Below are 20,261 nucleotides of genomic sequence, written 5' to 3'. Positions count from 1 at the left end.
AGGCTTCGAAGTTCCAGGTTCAATCTCTTGCACCATCATAAATCAGAGCTGAGTGGTAAGAAAGAAAGAAAGAAAGAAAGAAAGAAAGGAGAGAGAGAAAAAAAAGGAAGGAAGAGAGGGATGGAGGGAGGGAGTAAAGAATCTGTACAATAAAAATCACAGTATAGTAGAATAATACAAGACAAGCAGGGGATCAGAGTGTTTCTATTGCTCCTCTGCAGCTAGCAATCCAGTGACTGTGTTTATACTGATGCTTCAGAGCATGCCTCTCAAGTCTGTTCCAATAGTGACAACATTCATGGGCACTTTATTGAACACAAATTAAACACCAGGTAGTGATGATGATGAAATATTTGTGGGGGCAGACTCTGAAGCACGCCTAGAAACTAACAGCCAGCAGGAAGAAGAGCCTGTTCAAGACTCTAATGAGTCATATCTTCCCTCCACTAATCAGGAACATCCTTCCAGCTCTTACGTAGATTCCAGCAGTAGTCAGCAAAAGCGTTACAGAAGAGAAAGACTTCAGACACATTTAAACGAGGTGTCCGTGGTCATCAGTTTAACAGACAGAGACAGACAGGTGTGAGCCATTCAATGGAGGGCAGAGGAGGATTAAACAAGAGGAAATTTTAATTAAATGTTCTGTAAACTTTAATCATAGTGAACAAGGCTGTCAAATCTGTGTAATAGTTGTTGAGTCTAAAAATTTGGGGGGGGGGGCAAGCGGTAGCGCAGCGGGTTATGCATACATGGTGCAAAGTGCTTGGCACCAGTGTAAAGATCTCAGTTTGAGTCAAGCCCCCAGCTCCCCACCTGCAGGGGTGTTGCTTGATGGACAGTAAAGCAGGTCTACAGGTGTCTATCTTTCTCTCCCTCTCTCCTCTCTCCATTTCTCTCTGTCCTATCCAACAATGACAGTAATAACAACAACAATAACGATAAACAAGGGCAATAAAATGAAAAAAATAGCCTCCAGGAGTAGTGGGTTCGAAGTGTGACACTAAGCCCCAGCGATAACCCTGGAAACCAAAAAAAAAAAAAAAAAGCTTTTTTAATTTTTTCCTTGACTTCTGAGTTATCGCGGGGCTCAGTGTCCACACTACGAATCCACTGGTCCTGTGGCTATTTGCTGATTTTTTTTTTCTTTTTTGACAGGACAGAGAAATTGGGGGTGGGGGGGGTGGAGAGAGGGAGGGAGAAAGACAGACACCTACAGACCTGCTTCACCCGTGAAGCGACTCCCCTGCAGGTGGAGCCAGGGCCTTGAACCAGGATACTAGCTCAGGTCCTTGAGCTTTGTTCTATGTGCGCTTAACAAGGTGCGCCACCACCCAGCCCAATTTTAAAAATGTTTTTATGTGGTCTGGGAGGTGGTGCAATGGATAAAGCAATAGATTCGCAACCATGAGGTCCCAAGTTTAATCCCTGGCAGCACATGTACCAGAGTGATACCTGGTTCTTTCTATCTCTCTTCCTCTCTTTCTTATTAATAAATTAATAAAATGTCTTAGTATTTAAATTGGCATGTTTGCCACAACATTTTTTATTAATAACATGTATTTCAGTGTCAAATATCTATGACAAGGGAACAGGCAGGAACTATAAAGTGAGGGAATTTTCAATGGGAGAATAAGCTCTGTTTCTGACATACTGCATTCAGGAGACAAAGAAATATACAGAAAAAAGGAAATATTGGGAATATCAGACATGGAAGACACTGAAGTGATTATATCTTAAGCTGAAATGTATGGTCAGGCACACATGGTGGAGCATACACATTACAATGAAGAAAGACCTGAGTTCAAGTCCCAGTTCATCAACTGCAGGGAACAAGCCTCTCAAGTGATGAAGCAGGGATGCAACTGCTTCTCTTTCAATCTCCCATTCCTCTTTAAACTTTTCTTCCTCATGTCAAATTTAAGAAGGGGTTCCATTACGAGGAAAAAAATGGCTGCTGGGAGCCATGGATTAAACATGCTGGCACACAGCCCCAGCAATAAAAAAGGTCATGATCTAAATTGGACAGTAGGCCGTGGATATCTATAAGTAATTAACAAGCAAAGAATAAGATGACTAACATGGCTAGTAACCAAGGAAATGCAAATCAGAGCCAAACTGAAATACTACCTCATATTCAATAATGACACAGGAACAAATCCCAAATGTCTTCTTAGCAAGAGGCTGACTTCATGGAAGGGGTTCTGATAAGTGGGAAGAGTCATGCTTTGTCATGTGTAGGACCCAGGTTTAGCCCTTGGAGGAGACTCAGTGAGGAACAACAAAAAGACATTTATATGTATATGTATTCTTTCTTCTTTAAGGGTTCTCCATAACTGTATTATACTGTACTCTAAGAAAAAGGCAGAATTTTTCTCCTAATAGAGACAGAGATAAGTAGCAAGGGTAAGGCAGGGGGAGGAAGAAAAGCGTACAGTACAGCTCTACCACTTGTGTAGTTTCATACCAGTATATGGAGAGCCAAGGCTTGAACCCTGGTCACAAGCACTGTAACATGTATCTGAACCCAAGAGATAATTTTAAATGGTGTTGTATGCTTTACATTGGGTTCTAGTTCTCCCCCGCCAAGAGAATTGGATCAGTCCTGTTAGTTTCGCAGGCCTGCTTGGCCCCGCCCCGAGGAACCCCGAGAGAGGGTTCCAAAGTTAGAGAGGGTTCCTGAATTCCAGAGTTGGAGAGTTCCGGAGTAAGAGAGAGTGCTTGCGCCGCTGCAAAGAGACAGCAGAGTTCTGTTTGGTGATTAGTTTGTCTTAGTTTATGAATCGTTGTTCCTGAATAAAGAAATACAGCTTCCCTGCCCAGCCGTTGTCTCCGCGTCTCTGTTACCCGCCCGTGAAGCTAGCCCGGCCAGCTGGAGCCTACGTAACAACAAAATGGTTATTTTTATTTTCTCCCTTTCAAAACACATTGAGATTAGCTAAATAAGTACGTATCCATAAACTACTGCAAAATATATACCTGAAAGCAGAAGTACACTAGAGTTGGCAGTGAGTATCCCCCTAACACTTCCTCTCCACTATTCCAAGCTTTGGGTCCATGATTGCTCAACAATTTTTTTGGCTTTGTATGTTAACTCTCTTTTCAGTCACCAGGTTCCAGATGTCATCAGGATGCCGGCCAGGCTTCCCTGGACAGAAGACCCCACCAATGTGTCCTGGAGCTCCGCTTCCCCAGAGACCCACCCTACTAGGGAAAGAGAGAGGCAGACTGGGAGTATGGACCGACCAGTCAACGTCCATGTTCAGCAGGGAAGCAATTACAGAAGCCAGACCTTCCACCTTCAGCAACCCACAATGACCCTGGGTCCATGCTCCCAGAGGGATAGAGAATGGGAAAACTAACAGGGGAGGAGGTGGGATATGGAGATTGGGTGGTGGGAATTGTGTGGAGTTGTATCCCTCCTACCCTATGGTTTTGTTAATTTATCCTTTCTTAAATAAAAAATAAATAAATAAATAAAAATAAAAGAAGAGAAGTACATTAAAGCATGTAAAATTAAGAGGACATGAACAGGAGTCAACGGTGGAGGAAGGGCTACAGAGCAGCAGAGGCTGTGATTTTCTCTCCTCTCCTAAGTCAACTAGGAATATCAAAGGAGATCACCTGGGACCACAACAAGGCAGGACTAGATTGACGTCAGGAACCCATCAAATCAACAGTAAGTGCAAACACGTGTGGCTCGTGGTCAGAGAGAAGCCTAAGGAGATATTAAGCAGCTGGTAACAGTCTGGCAGTTTACCAGTGGAGGCACCACCTCCAGTCTTTTTTTTTTTTTTAAAAAAAAGACTGTGAAAGAAGGAGAGGACTCCTCTAAGACTCACCAAATGCAACTGTGAGTCTCCATTGCTACTACCCTCAGAGGCTGGAGCAGCAGGGGCGGAGGCCCTGTGCTAACATCAGAGGACAAAGAACTGAGCAGGAAACTCAGGAGAAGATATGCGGCAGACAGACTATGGCCCACATAGTCAACGACTGCCACCTCTCCAGATTCAAAGGAGGTCTCGAAACTTTACATCAGGCTCAACCTGACACTGTTGACTGGCTATGGAAGAAGGGCAAACGGTAGAAGAAGGAGAAGATATACACCTCGGTGGCCTAGCACTGGGGTTGTGGTGGGAGCCTTTCCACATTGTTCTCCTGATGAGAACATGGTGAATTACTGCCTCAGAACCTACAGGCCATAAATGGGACTTGTTTAGAAACTCACAGGGCCCAGCAGTGCTACCCCACTTGGCAGAGAAGCTGAATTGAGCCTGGAGCTTTGGATCCTTGGGGTGTGAAGAGTCTCTTTGCAGAACCACTGTATTATCTCTCCCCCACCCTGCTTTATCTCCTGGTCAGGAGTAAATGATTAAACTAAGAAGCCTACTTTTAGGTAAAAAGCCCTCAGGCTACCATAACCTACAGGTAAGAAAAAGAACAATAGGCTTTAATAGTCACTGTGCTCCAACTCAGGGATTGAAGTAATATTGAAACAACTGTTAATTTCCACAACTGTGAATTCTTTAAGTACCCTTACTTAGAAACAAGTCAATCCAGGAAAAAGTGATCAGTAATTTGAAGAGCACTCAGAGACGGACCATATAACATACTATATAGAATGGTTAAACCAACAAGAAGAAATATTGGAGAAATGAACCAGGATAAAAAGTCCAGCTAAACCCGCCCCAAAGGTTGAAGCACAGAATAATGAGGTCAACATCCAAATGTTAGTTAAGGAAACAGTTACAGGATTAATTAAAAAGTTTGAAAGAATTCTCATCATAAAGGCAGAAACAGCAAATGAGACTCTAGAATAAATGAGGCTGAAGACAGAATTATCAAAATCAAGTATGAATTAAAGACAAAAAAGAAGAGATCTCAGAAAGAGATTAAGAGATACTGAAAAGAACAAAACAGACATCTGGGATGACTTCAAAAGAGACAATATACAAAGTATTGACTTACCAGAGGAAGTAAGAGAGGGAAGGGAAGAAAGAATTCTACAGGAAATAATAGCTAAGAACTTCTCTAGTCTAGACAACATAAAAGACGTAAAGGTTCGGGACTTGGACGGTAGCAGAAGCGGGTTAAGCACACAAAGTGGTAGGAGTAAGGAGTTGCATAAGGATCCCGGTTCGAGCCCCCGGCTCCCCACCTGCAAGGAAGCCGCTTCACAAGCAGTGAAGCAGGTCTGCAAATGTCTATCTTTCTCTCCCCCTCTCTGTCTTCCCCTCCTCTCTCCATTTCTCTCTTACCTATCCACAAATGACGACATCGATAACAACAATAAAACAACAAGGACAGGAGTTGGGAGGTAGCACAGCGGGTTAAGCGCAGGCGGAGCAAAGCACAAGAACTGGTCTAAGGATCCAGATTCGAGCCCCCGGCTCCCCTCCTGCAGGAAAGTCGCTTCACAGGTGGTGAAGCAGGCCTGCAGGTGTCTGTCTTTTTCTCCCCCTCTGTCTTCCCCTCCTCTCTCCATTTCTCTCTGTCCTATCCAACAACAAACATCAACGATGGCAATAGTAATAACCACAGCGGGGCTACAACAACAAGGGCAACAAAAAGGGGGAAAAATGGCCTCCAGGAGTGGTGGATTCATGATGCAGGCACCGAGCCCAGCAATAACCCTGGAGGGGGGAAAAAAATAAATAAATAAATAATAAAGAGAGAATAAAAAAATAAAGGGAATGGTGGAGTTTTTCACAGAGCACATGTGTGCCCCAGACTATGACAAGTCTTTTCATTTGCAAGGCAGGAAGTTATTATTGTCCCAGAGACCTGAGGACTAAGCCTTGTATAGTTTGAGTTGTTAAAAGAGCTCTGGATGGGAGGCTATGCAGGATCCAGGACACTAATGTGGTGGTGTCCTTAGTGATATGGAGCCTTCTCTCCAATGTGGGTGACAAAATGGCAGCCAGCACAGTGCTCTGTGGATGTAAAACCAATGCAGGGACACTCAGGCTGGGCTCCTGATCAAACATTTCAGATAAGGAGAGGCCAAGCCTGGAACTGCTCTCATGGATGCCTGACCCAAGATGCTCCTGAAGGAATTTCACTTTTTGAAAAGCCTTGCATCTGTGACATTCGTATTCTAGTGTTCAAACCACACAGAAGTGCCAAGCAGAGGTCCTGATGAATTACCAGTCCATTTGGTTTTATTTTAGGCAGGAACAAAGGAGTTGGGATGTGCTAATAAAGACACGCAAATTTACGGTCCTATCCAGCAACAATGACATCAATAATTACAGCAATAAAACAACAAGGGCAACAAAAGGGAATAAATAAAATAAATATAAAAAACCAACAAGGACAACAAAAGGGAATAAATAATTATTTTTAAAAAGACATAAAGATTCAAGAATACTATCTAAATGTACTCTTGACAGAGGAGTTTTCTCATAAATTAGGCATAAATAAAAAAGACAGCAAACTTAGTTTACATGGGGGGGGAAGTGTAGGAGAAAAAGTTAGTTATTTTAAAAACAGTTGGAACTATGGTGAAAGTGGCAGTTTACAATTTTTTTAAACTTTTTAAAAAAATTTATTTATTTATTCCCTTTTGTTGCCCTTGTTGTTTTATTGTTGTAGTTATTATTGTTAGTTATTGATGTCGTTGTTGGATAGGACAGAGAGAAATAGGAGATAGGATATTGATGTTGGATAGGAGAGAGCAAGGGAAGACAGAGAGGGGTAGAGAAAGGTTGACACCTGAAAACCTGCTTCACCACTTGTGAAGCGACTCCCCTGCAGGTGGGGGGTCGGAGGCTCAAACCAGGATCCTTACTTAACCCGCTGCACTATCGCCCGACTCCCCATAAAGTATTTCATAGTGAATGTATTACTAGATTTGCATTATCCCTTAAATGGTAATTAGTGACAAGCAGTTTTATACTTGTGTGTTGGCCATCTGGTATACTTGCAGTAGTGGCAGTTTTATTTATACTTCCTGTCTTGTTTGTTTTTATTGCCAGCTGGGTTAGGTGGGGCTCAATGCCAGTTCTAAGAATCCACCACACCCACACTCAATTTTCTCTTTTTTTTTCCCTTGGTATTTTATTTGACAGGATAGAGAAAAATAGAGAAGTATTGAGGAGACAGAGAGGGAGAAAGATAAATACCTGCAGACCTGTTTTGTTTCATCACTCTCCATACAGGTGGGGAACAAAGCTCGATTTCTGGATCCTTGTGCATGATGACATATGCACTTTACTAGGTGCACCACTGCCCACTCCTTAGTTGGTGCTTTTTTTAAGCTGCATTATTTATTCCATATGAGACAGTTTCACATGAGAGCATGAGAGAGAGCTAGGGAAGTCAGCATCACTCTAGAACACTGAATCTGTAGGCTAATCATGCATTCATGTGTGCGTGTATACATGCGTGAACATGCTTTTTAACATAGCTCAGTTCTGGCTTGTGGTGATATGGGGACTAAACCTGGGACCCTGGAGCTTCAAGTATAAGAGTTTTACATTACTATTCTGCTATATCAGTCCATTTTAATCACAGCTTTTCTACTGGTTGTTGAGTTGTACAAGCTGTTTATATATTTTGGGTATTAGTCACTATTAACCTCCTCACAATTAATGACCATCTCTATCCAATAAATAATTTCTTTCAAAAAAAGTTAAAAGTGACAAATATGGGAGATTCGACTTCCGGAGGCAGACCTACGAGCAGCAGATCGCTTTCTCTCCTCTCCCGGATCAACTAGGAATACCAAAGAAGACCACCTGGACAGGACTAAAATGACCACAGGAACCCAGTAAATCACCCATGAGTACAAACACGCGTGGCTGGTGACAGAGAGGAGAGAGGGGCCTAAGGAGAGATTAAGTAACTGCTAACAGTTCAACAGTTTATCAGTGGAGACACCACCTCCAGTCTGCTCCACAACAAGGGGACAGCTGAAGGGAGGAAAGGACTCCCCAGAGACTCACCAAGTGCAACTCTGAGTCTCCATTGCTACTACCCTCAGAATCTGGAGCAGCAACAGGGAGGGACACCAGGGGACAGAGATCTAACCAGGAAACTCAGGAGAAGACCTATACCTCCATGGCATAGCTGAGGGGCTGTGAAAGTCTCTTTGCATAACCACTGGATTATCTCTGCCACACCCTGCTTTATCTCTTGGTCAGGAGTCAGTGATTAAGCTAAGAAGCCTCTTGATAGTTTAAAAGCCCTCAGGCTCCCATAGCCTACAGGGAAGAAAAAAAAAAAAGAGGCTTTTATACCACTGAGCTCCAACTCAGGGATTGAAAAAACTGTTAACTTCCACCACGGTAAACCCTTTAATTAAATTACTTAGACACAAGTCAATCCAGGCAAAAGTGATCAATAATTTGAAAAGTACTGATAAAGGGAACTCATAACATAATATATAAAATGGTTAAAACAACAAGAAAAAATATTGGAGACTCGAACCAGGACAAGAGTCCAGCTAAAAGTCCTCCAGAGGGTGAAGCACAAAATAACGAGTTCAACATCCAAACATTAGCTAAGGAAATAATAACAGGAGTGAGTAAAGAATTTGAAAAAATTTTAATCAGAAATGCAGGAACAACAAATGAGAATATGGAAAAAAATTCTAATCTCATGGTTATTAGAGAGCTGAAAGCTGAAATGGCTGAGCTAAGAAGGCAACTAGCTGAACAAGCTAAAACAGTATCAGAGCAGGGCAACAAAGTAGATGAACTCCAGAAAGCAGTAGAGGGCAGAAAGAATAGAATCTATGAGGCTGAAGACAGAATTAGCAAGACTGAGGGTGAATTAGAGACAACTAAAAAAGAAGTAAGAGATCTCAAAAAGAGATTAAGAGATGCTGAAAACAACAACAGAGTCCTATGGGATGACTTCAAAAGAAACAATATATGCATTATTGGCTTACCAGAGAAAGAAAGAGAAGGAGGGGAAGAAAGCATTCTCCAGGCCATAATAGCTGAAAATTTCTCTAGTCTAGACAACACCAAAGACATAAAGATTCAAGAAGCCCAGAGAGTCCCAAACAGAATTAACCCAGATCTAAAGACACCAAGACATGTCATACTTAGAATGGAAAGGAATAAGGATAAAGAAAGGATCCTCAAGGCTGCAAGAGAAAAAACAAAGAGTCACCTACAAAGGAAAACCCTTAAGATTAGCAGCAGACTTCTCCATACAAACACTACAGGCCAGAAGAGAATGGCAAGATATCTATCGAGTGCTCAATGAGAAAGGCTTTCAGCCAAGAATACTATATCCTGCTAGACTGTCATTCAGACTAGATGGAAGCACCAAAACCTTCTCAGACAAGCAACAGTTGAAGGAAGCAACCATCACCAAGCCTGCCCTGAAAGAAGTTCTGAAAGGTCTCCTATAAATAACCAGACCACCACAAATAGGACATATATCAAAACACTCTAAAACTCTACAAGAATGGTGTTAAAATATCTTCAATCTTTGATATCAATAAATGTCAATGGCCTGAATTCACCTATTAAAAGACACAGAGTAGGAAGATGGATCAGAAAACACAACCCAACAATATGTTGTCTACAGGAAACTCACCTAACTCAACAAGACAAACACAGACTTAAAGTGAAAGGATGGAAAACTATCATACAAGCCAATGGCCCACAAAAAAGGGCAGGAACAGCTATTCTCATATCTGACATGATAGACTTGAAAATAGATAAGATCAAAAAAGATAGGAATGGACACTACTTAATGCTCAGAGGACCAGTCAATCAAGAGGACTTAACAATTATTAACAGCTATGCACCCAATGAGAAGCCATCTAAATACATCAAACTTCTACTGAAAGAGCTACAGCAATATATTAACAGTAACACAATCATAGTAGGGGACTTCAACACCCCACTATCTCAACTTGACAGATCATCCAGGAAGAAAATCAGTAAAGACATAAGGGAGCTAAATGAAGAGATAGATAAACTAGAACTATTGGACATTTTCAGAGTCATTCATCCCAAGAAACTGGAATACACATTTTACTCAAATCCACATGGATCATTCTCAAGGATAGACCATATGTTAGGCCACAAAGACAGCATCAGCCAATTCAAGAGCACTGAAATCATCCCAAGCATCTTCTCAGATCAAAGTGGAATTAAACTAACACTTAACAATCAACAAAAGATTAGTAACAGTCCCAAAATGTAGAAGCTCAACAGTACACTTCTTAACAGCTTCTGGGTCAAAGAGGAAATCAAGGAAGAAATCAAAATGTTTCAAGAGTTCAATGAAAATGAAGACACAAGTTATCAAAATATTTGGGACACAGCTAAAGCAGTCCTAAGAGGGAAGTTCATAGCTATATAAGCACATACTAGGAAACAAGAAAAGGCACAAATAAACAGCCTGATTGTACATCTTAAAGACCTAGAAGAAGAACAACAAAGGAATCCTAAAGCAACCAGAAGGACAGAAATCACTAAAGTTAGGGCAGAAATAAATAACATTGAGAATAGGAAAACCATACAAAAGATCAATGAAAGTAAATGTTGGTTCTTCGAAAGAGTGAACAAAATCGACAAACCTTTAGCCAGATTCACAAAACAAAAAAGGGAGAAGACCCAAATAAATCGGATAGTAAATGAAAAAGGAGATATCACAACAGACACTGCAGAAATTCAACATATCATGCGAGGCTTCTATGAACAACTATATGCCACCAAGCTAGAGAACCTGGAAGAAATGAATGATTTCCTAGATACCTACCAACTTCCAAAACTAAGTAAAGAGGAAGTGGATAACATGAACAGGCCCATCACAGCTAATGAAATTGAAACAGTTATCAAAAATCTCCCCAAAAATCAAAGTCCTGGACCAGATGGTTTTACAAATGAATTCTACAAAACTTTCAAAGAAGAACTAATACCTCTACTTTTAAAAGTCTTCCAGAAGATTGAAGACACTGGAATACTCCCTGCCAGCTTCTATGAAGCCAACATCACCCTGATACCAAAAGCAGAAAGGGACACAACCAAAAAAGAAAACTACAGACCAATATCTCTGATGAACATAGATGCGAAAGTATTGAACAAAATTCTAGCCAACCGGATACAGCAGTATATCAAAAAGATTGTTCATCATGACCAAGTGGGGTTTATCCCAGGCATGCAAGGTTGGTTTAATATACGTAAATCAATCAATGTGATCCACCACATCAACAAAAGAAAGACCAAAAACCACATGGTCATATCAATAGATGCAGATAAAGCCTTTGACAAAATACAACATGCCTTTATGATCAAAACCTTACAAAAAATGGGAATAGATGGAAAATTCCTGAAGATAGTGGAGTCTATATATAGCAAACCTACAGCCAACATCATACTCAATGGTGAAAAACTGGAAGCATTTCCACTCAGATCAGGTACTAGACAGGGCTGCCCACTATCACCATTACTATTCAACATAGTGTTGGAAGTTCTTGCCATAGCAATCAGGCAGGAGCAAGGAATTAAAGGCATACAGATTGGAAGAGAAGAAGTCAAACTCTCCTTATTTGTAGATGACATGATAGTATACATGGAAAAACCTAAGGAATCCAGCAAGAAGCTTTTGGAAATCATCAGGCAATACAGTAAGGTGTCAGGCTATAAAATTAACATTCAAAAGTCAGTGGCATTCCTCTATGCAAACACTAAGTTAGAAGAAATTGAAATCCAGAAATCAGTTCCTTTTTCTATAGCAACAAAAACAATAAAATATCTAGGAGTAAACCTAACCAAAGAAGTGAAAGGCTTGTATATTGAAAATTATGAGTCACTACTCAAAGAAATAGAAAAAGACACAAAGAAGTGGCAAGATATTCCATGTTCATGGGTTGGAAGAATTAACATCATCAAAATGAATATATTACCCAGAGCCATCTACAAATTTAATGCTCTCCCCATCAAGATCCCAAGCACATTTTTTAGGAGAATAGAACAAATGCTACAAATGTTTATCTGGAACCAGAAAAGACCTAGAATTGCCAAAACAATCTTGAGAAAAAAGAACAGAACCGGAGGCATCACACTGCCAGATCTCAAACTGTATTGGTACTGGAACATGAATAGACACAATGACCAGTGGAATAGAATTGCGAGCCCAGAAATGAGGCCCCACAGTATGGACATCTAATCTTTGACAAAGGGGCCCAGACTATTATATGGGGAAAGCAGACAAATGGTGTTGGAAACAATGGGTTGAAACATGCAGAAGAATGAAACTGAATCACTGTATTTCACCAAATACAAAAGTAAATTCCAAGTGGATCAAGGACTTGGATGTTAGACCAGAAACTATCAGATACTTAGAGGAAAATATTGGAAGAACTTTTTTCCGCATAAATTTTAAAGACATTTTCAATGAAACGAATCCAATTACAAGGAAGACTAAGGCAAGTATAAACCTATGGGACTACATCAAATTAAAAAGCTTCTTCACAGCAAAAGAAACCACTACCCAAATTAAGAGACCCCTCACAGAATGGGAGAAGATCTTTACATGCCATACATCAGATAAGAGTTTAATAACCAACATATATAAAGAGCTTGCCAGACTCAACAACAAGACAACAAATAACCCCATCCAAAAATGGGGGGAGGACTTGGACAGAATATTCACCACAGAAGAGATCCAAAAGGCCGAGAAACACATGAAAAAATGCTCCAAGTCTCTGATTGTCAGAGAAATGCAAATCAAGACAACAATGAGATATCACTTCACTCCTGTGAGAATGTCACACATCAGAAAAGGTAACAGCAGCAAATGCTGGAGAGGGTGTGGGGTCAAAGGAACCCTCCTGCACTGCTGGTGGGAATGTCAATTGGTCCAACCTCTGTGGAGAACTGTCTGGAGAACTCTCAGAAGGCTAGAAATGGACCTACCCTATGACCCTGCAATTCCTCTCCTGGGGATATATCCTAAGGAACCCAACATATCCATCCAAAAAGATCTGTGTACACATATGCTCTTGGCAGCACAATTTGTAATAGCCAAAACCTGGAAGCAACTCAGGTGTCCAACAACAGATGATTGGCTGAGCAAGTTGTGGTATATATACACAATGGAATACTACTCAGCTGTAAAAAAATGGTGATTTCACCATTTTCAGCCGATCTTGGATGGACCTTGAAAAAATCATGTTGAGTGAAGTAAGTCAGAAACAGAAGGATGAATATGGGATGATCTCACTCTCAGGCTGAAGTTGAAGAACAAGATCAGAAAAGAAAACACAAGTCGAACCTGAAATGGAATTTATTATTACACCAAAGTAAATTTATTATTACACCAAAGTAAAAGACTCTTGGGTGGGTGGGTGGGTGGGATAATACAGGTTCATGAAAGATGATAAATGACATAGTGGGGGTTGTATTGTTAAATGGGAGTCTGGGGAATGTTATGCATGTACAAACTATTGTATTTACTGTTGAATGTAAAACATTAATTCCCCAATAAAGAAATAAATTATTAAAAAAAAAAGTTAAAAGTATCAATTTTGTTTTCCTTTTTTTTTTTTTTGATAGAGGATGAGAAGGATGAAGAGACAGAGAGAAGAGGAAGAAGAGAAGGTGGAAGAGGAGACAACTGCAGTACTGCTCCACAGATACCAAAGCTCCCCCCTTCCGCCACTCCCCATTGGTGGGGTCAGGGTTTGAACGCTAGCCCAATGCACGATAATATCTGTGCTCTAACCAGTACACCACTACATGATCCCATCATTAAAATTCATACAAATGCAGAGCACAGTCCAGGAGGTGGTGCAGTGACTACAGAATTAAACCTATGAATTTGGGGTACTGAGTTTGTTCTAGAGTGATACTCTGCAACCAGAGTGACACTCTGACCTCCCCTTACACACACACACACACACACACACACACACACACACACACACACACACACACACCAAGTTAAATAGCAAAAATGCAAAAGACAGTCTGAGAAGGAAAAAAAAAAGTACTAATTCATCATTTTTTAAATTTATTCTTTTTAAAAAAGATTTTTTTTTAAATATTTATTTCCTTTTGTTGCCCTTGTTGCTTTATTGTTATTACTGAGGCCACTGTTGTTGGATAGGACAGAGAGAAATGGAGAGGAGGGGAAGACAAAGAGGGAGAGAGAAAGACAGACACTTGCAGACCTGCTTCACCGCTTGTGAAGCGACTCCCCTGCAGGGGAGGAGCCGGAGGCTCAAACTGGGATCTTTCCGCTGGTCCTTTCACTTTGCGCCACGTGCGCTTAACCTGCTGCGCTACCACCGAAGTCCCATACTATTTCATCTTATAGTCACATAAAAATTTCTTTAAATATCTTTCATCTCTTGCTAGAAGCAAATCATTTTTATTTTTTATGATAGAATGAGAAATTGAGAGATAACAAAAGAATACTTCACCATTTACAGAGACAAACTCATTTTGTTTTTGTTTTCATGTGGTGTGGGTGTTCAAACCTAAGGCCACAAAGATACAAGGCAGGTTGGTACTCTACTGGTAAGGCAGCTTATGCCACTATACTTCTCTTTTTAAATTATACTGTTAGAAAAAGCAATAACACAGTAACATTACACACACACACACATATATATATGTATGTATGTATGTATATACACACACATATATATATATGATTCACTGTCAATTACATATCAATTAAACTGTGTGTCCATACTACTAGGTGATTTAAAAGAAAATAATAGGTGTGAATGAATAATCGTAATGTTCTTTTTAAAACATCTTAAGGATGTCTTTATTGCCATAAATAGAACTTCTTTGCTTATCAGCCTATAAACTTAGACCTGGTTAAGTAATGTGCTTTTGTTTTTCACAGCTATTTGCAATGCAATAAATAAGTAAATATTAAGCACGTATATGCCAAGCATATGATATATACATATCTACAAAACAGAGACACCCCTCCTCCAACACTTCACCTGCACTATTCCAGCCCATGATTTAGGTCCATGATTGGTCAACAATCTGTTTGGCTTTGTATGTTAACTCTCTTTTCAACCGCCACATTCCAGATGCTAGCAGGATGCTAACCAAACTTCCCTGGATAGACAACCCCACCAATTTGTCCTGGAGCTCTGCTTCCCCAGAGCCCTTCCCCACTAGGGAAAGAGAGAGACCGGCTGGGAGTAGGGATTGACCTGTCAAAGCCCATGTTCAGCGGGGAAGCAATTACAGAAGCCAGACCTTCCACCTTCTGCATCCCACAAGGAACTTGGGTCCATACTCCCAGAGGGTTAAAGAAAAAAGCTATCAGGGGAGGGGATGGGATACAGAGTTCTGGTGGTGAGAATTGTGTAAAGGTGTACCCCTCTTATCCCATCGTTTAGTCAATGTTTCCTTTTTATAAATAAAAAAAAATTTTAAATAAAAATAAACAACCAACCAAAAAGAACAGATACCATCTTGGGGAGATATAAAAATGTACCACTGAGACAATAAACATCCCAGGGCCGGGTGTTAGCACAGCAGGTTAAACACACCTATTGCCAAGTGCAAGGACAGGAATAAGGATTACGGTTCAGCCCCACAACACACTCCCCACCTGCAGGGGGTTGCCTTATAAGCAGTGAAGCAGGTCTGCAGGTGTCTGTCTTTCTCCTCACCTCTTGATTTCTCTCTGTCCTATCAAACAACAACAACAGCAATAACAAGGGCAACAAAATGGGAAAAATGGCCTCCAGGAGCAGTGATTCATAGTGCAGGCACTGAGGCCCAGCGATAACCCTGGAGGTAAAAAAAAAAAAATCTGCAAATCAACATTTTAGGCTTTGCCAAACAAAAGATTAAATTGATGTCATATCAAAATTTACATAATGAAAGAAACAATTAACACTCTATTTTGTTGATAACGTTTAAAATATAATTAGAACAGATACTGAATTATTTTGTGAAATATATAAAAAAAAATCAGTATTTCTGCATTATAGGCATACTAAAGAGATTGGAGTCCTTTTGAGGATTTACTTACAATTTATTAATTGGACAAGCCACCAGAGTACTACTCTGGCATTATGTGATGACGTGCTAAGACCCAAACCTGAGTTCTCATAAATGTCAAGTCCAAAACGTCACTCACTGCAACATCTCCCTGGCTACTCAATGAAATTATTTTGGTGGTATGGATAATATTTCACCTAGTTTGAAGTCAAAATAAATGTTTCCTTTAGTGAATCTATTGCAAATGATCTTTGCTTAGAAGGGGGGGGGGTGTTTTGGTGGTGGCACAAGCAGTAAGGTGCACAAGTTACCATATATGAGGATCCATGTTCAAACTGCCGGTCCCCATCTGCAGGTCTCCCCCTCACCCCCTCCTCTCCCTTCCCTCCCTCACGCTCTCATCCTATTTCTGCCTCTATCATAATAAAATTAATTAAATAAAAAAATTCCTCTCAATTTCTGACTGTCTCTATCCAATAAATAAAGATAAAGATAATTAAAAAAAATTTTTTTAAAGAATAAGTAGAACAAGAATGTTGATGTTATAATAACTTCAACCTGGGCTCCATTCTGGGTTCCTCAAAATTGTTTATCATAACACAATTTATCTTACTTGTCTGAATCATGGTTAGTCATCAGTATAACTGAAAAATTTACCTTAGTAAAACAGTTTGGGGAAAAAAGATTCAACTACTTAATTATTAGATGCAACAAAAAGCTTCGATAGTACTGTTATGTTCTTACTTTAAGAAGAAATTCTGAAGGCTAGGTCTTTGAATTGATACCTCCATTATTATTTTTTTTAATTGGAAGGATTAAATAGGTTAGAGTCAACAGTAAACTATAGTAGTTTATACATGTGTAACATTTCTCAGTTTTCCACGTAACAATTCAACCCCCTCTAGGTCCTCTGTCATCATGTTCCAGGACCTGAACCCTCTGCCCTACCCCAGAGACTTCTACTTTGGTGCAATACACCAATCCCCATCCAAGTTCTGCTTTGTATTTTATTATTTTTCAACTTACAAAAAAATTATTAGTGATTTAATAATGGTCAACAAGATTGTGGGATAAGAGGAGTACAATTTGTACAGCTCCACCACCAGAGTGCTGCCATATCCCATCCCTTCCATTGGAAGCTGTTGGTATGCTTCTAGTTCTGCTTCTGGGATCCCTTCTGTTACATTGCTTGACGTTGTGGTCTATTTACATGGTCATTCTGTTACATTGGTTTGGTCTCACTCCCCCTGCCTCCAGGAGATTTTGGTTTAGTCCTTGCTAGTTGGCGCTTCTTCCTTCTCCCCACCCCCTATCCTGCATACTTCCTTGGTTCTTGACTCTTCCGCTGGAGGAGAGAGAGGCACGACAGAATTAGGTTGTGATTAGATTAGATTAGATTAGTTTTTTGAACCATTCGCTCGTGAATAAAGAAATACTGCCTCTCCGCTCAGCCATGTGTCCCTGGTCGTCTGTCCCCCGGCCTCGAAGCTAGCTCGGCATACTAGCGCCCTGAACTTTGACAGGAAGCTTCCCTATTCTTTATCTCTCTAGACATATGGGCCAAAGATCTTTATGGGGCACAGACCGTGGGAGGTCTGGCTTCTGAAATTGCTTCTCTGTGGTACCTCTATTATTTCATAGCGGGAAATTAATTACCTATCTAAGATCCTCTACCTTTATGAAGGTTTTCAAGAAGTATGCCCTTTGTGCATTATTTACTGTATCTGTCCCCCCAAAAGCCCTCAAAATTACCTGCTTGTGCTTTTCTATTTTCCCTCCTCCCTGCCCCTACTTTCTCAAATCCTTACCTGGTTTCATAAAAACTTGAGTGCTGGTAGTTCTTTCCCTCCTTCCCAAGATTTATTTGTCCCCAGCCCCCCACCTGCAGAGGGGTTGCTTCGCAAGTGGTAAAGCAGGTCTGCAGGTGTCTATCTTTCTCTCCCCCTCTTCTAGTGATTTCTCTCTGTCCTATCCAACAACAACAACAGCTATAACAACAATAACAACCACAACAATGGCAACAAGATGGGGAAAATAGCCTCCAGGAGTAGTGGATTCATGCTGGCACCAAGCCCCAGTGATAATCCTGGAGGCAAAAAAAAAAAAAAAAAATTATTTGTGGAAAAACCAGAGCATTATTCTGGCAGATGGGATTCTGGTGATTGAATTCTGGATCTCATGTGTGAGTCAACACTTTTATCCTACACATGGCAAAAGGTAAGATGGTTTCAGTTTGGCCTGGAGTGTCCAGCCGTGCTAAACTTCCTACAAAGCTGGTACATTCGAGCAGGCCTTGCATGGCAGTGCCTGTGCCACCTTGTTCTTCTAATGTGTGCTTAACCTGGTGAGCCACCGCCCAACCCTGGACCTTTTACCTTTAAGGTAGCTAAACTGTGTTGGGTCCTTCCCAAGCTGAGTTTTCACTTCCTTTTCTGCCTAACACTTAAGATCTTTAACGGCTCACTAAATTAATGTAGGCTCTATTTTATGATAATCAACCATCTTAAAATCAATTAATGAATACAAGTCCATCTACAAAAATCTTTTTATATGTACCATTTTCACAACACCAAATGAAACCATGGCTATATGACATGACCTTAATGGAATTTAGAAAAAAACAATGTTTCTTGTAGCTGCTGAAGTAGGGAAATGGGTAAAATGTTGGACTTTCAAAAATGAGGTCCTGAGTTTGATACTTCAGGTCATAATGTGTCATGGTTCATTATACCCCCCTCCAATTAATAAATAAATCTAAAAGAAAAAAAATTTAAAGAGCTGGAATCAAGCAAAGTAAAAATTAGTAAGTGGGCAGATGAGTGGAGCATAAAAAAGGAACAAAGTATTGATATGTGCTATAAAGCAAATGAACTCTAAAAACACTATGCTAAATAAAGAAGTCACATACAGCAGACAACATGAGACATTCAGAGCAGTTAAGTTCATAGAGTCAGAAAACAGAGTATTAGTGGTTGTACTTCAAACTTGTACAAAAGTATTTAAATATATTTCATTTGGGATTTAAAAATTCAAGACATTCTTACAAGTAAGAGCTTGAGATCTTCCTTTCAACATGGTATAGTGAAGTGGTGTTTCTAAATTCATGACCCCCACCCCCAAAAAATAGCAAGCTAATAAAAATGATTATTGTTTTATGATACTTAATTTGGAATGGTTATACAGCAAAGGTGAGTGGAACCACAACTGTAATTTTAATAATAAAAATAAGTGACTCTTAGGACTGGGTACAAAAAGTGGTTATAAATAAGACTTTCATATCTAAGGCTTTAAGGCCCCAGGCTCAAACCCAAGCAATACCATTAACATATGAACAGTGCTCCTGTAAAAAGTCAGTTAAGAGAATTGGGCGGTAGCGCAGTGGGTTAGGCCCACATGGCACAAAGTGCAAGGACCGGAACAAGGATCGCGGTTTGAGCCCCTGGCTCCCCACCTGCAGGGGAGTCGCTTCAGAAGTGGTGAAGCAGGTCTGCAGGTGTCTCTCTTTCTCTCTCCTCTCTGTCTTCCCCCCCTCTCTTGATTTTTCTGTCCCATCCAACAAAAGTATCACAACAATAAGAACTACAACAAGGGCAACAAAATGGGGGAAAATGGCCTCCAGGAGCAGTGGATTCATAATGCAGGCACCGAGCCCCAGTGATAACCCTGGAGGCAAAAAAAAAAAAAAAAAAAAAAAACTTTGAAAAATTATTCAATACTCAAGACTTACCACTTAACAAAAGTAAAAGAGAATCCAGATAGATAGTAATCATAAGAATTTCCATATCACTTTATAACTTTAAGTTGACTATTGAATTTTCTTAAAGTTTACCATATTATGAAATATAATGTCAATTCATGCAAGACAGAGTAGTATTTCAATAGATAAGGCAATTTAAAATATATTTACCTTGATCAAATATTTTTCCCATCGGTCTGCTGTAACAGATTTGCCAATCTTCCTCATCAACTTCAAATGAAGCTCAACTAATTCTTTCGGTACTAAGAAAGGAAGAAAAAGAACTGTTATTAACTGAATCGAAGCGTTTAGGAATATATACACTTATTCAAAGAACTTTCTCAAAACCAGAAAGCATTTACAAAACATATTTTCATTTTTGCTAACCTTTGGACCTCTGGATCAGAAGAGACTAGACTGAGGCAAGAAGTAAGTGAAAATTACTTGCATAAAGATAAGCAAGGTTATCTATGCTTTCTTTCAGAACACATAAAGAGTGAATAATTGCAAAATGAAGACTGATAGGTGATAATGCTGTATCAAATGCCATTAATTATAGCTAAAGAACTACTGTGGCACAG

The 20,261-nt window shown here is 40.1% G+C and overlaps 1 protein-coding gene across 2 annotated transcripts in view; it reads right to left on the bottom strand.

Moving 5' to 3' along the window:
* Positions 1 to 20,261, bottom strand: part of RSF1 (remodeling and spacing factor 1) — a 147,955-nt gene that overhangs the window by 90,590 nt on the left and 37,104 nt on the right. For both annotated transcript variants that reach the window (XM_060176694.1, XM_060176695.1), the window contains exon 2: positions 19,852 to 19,943. In XM_060176694.1, the coding sequence (XP_060032677.1) occupies positions 19,852 to 19,943 (92 nt within the window). The remainder of the gene's footprint in view (positions 1 to 19,851; positions 19,944 to 20,261) is intronic.

The sequence above is a fragment of the Erinaceus europaeus genome, chromosome 17 (assembly GCF_950295315.1).
Source record: "Erinaceus europaeus chromosome 17, mEriEur2.1, whole genome shotgun sequence".
Lineage (NCBI taxonomy): Eukaryota > Metazoa > Chordata > Mammalia > Eulipotyphla > Erinaceidae > Erinaceus > Erinaceus europaeus.
The sequence above is the reverse complement of the archived record's forward strand: the minus strand, read 5'-3'. Positions and strand labels throughout refer to the sequence as shown.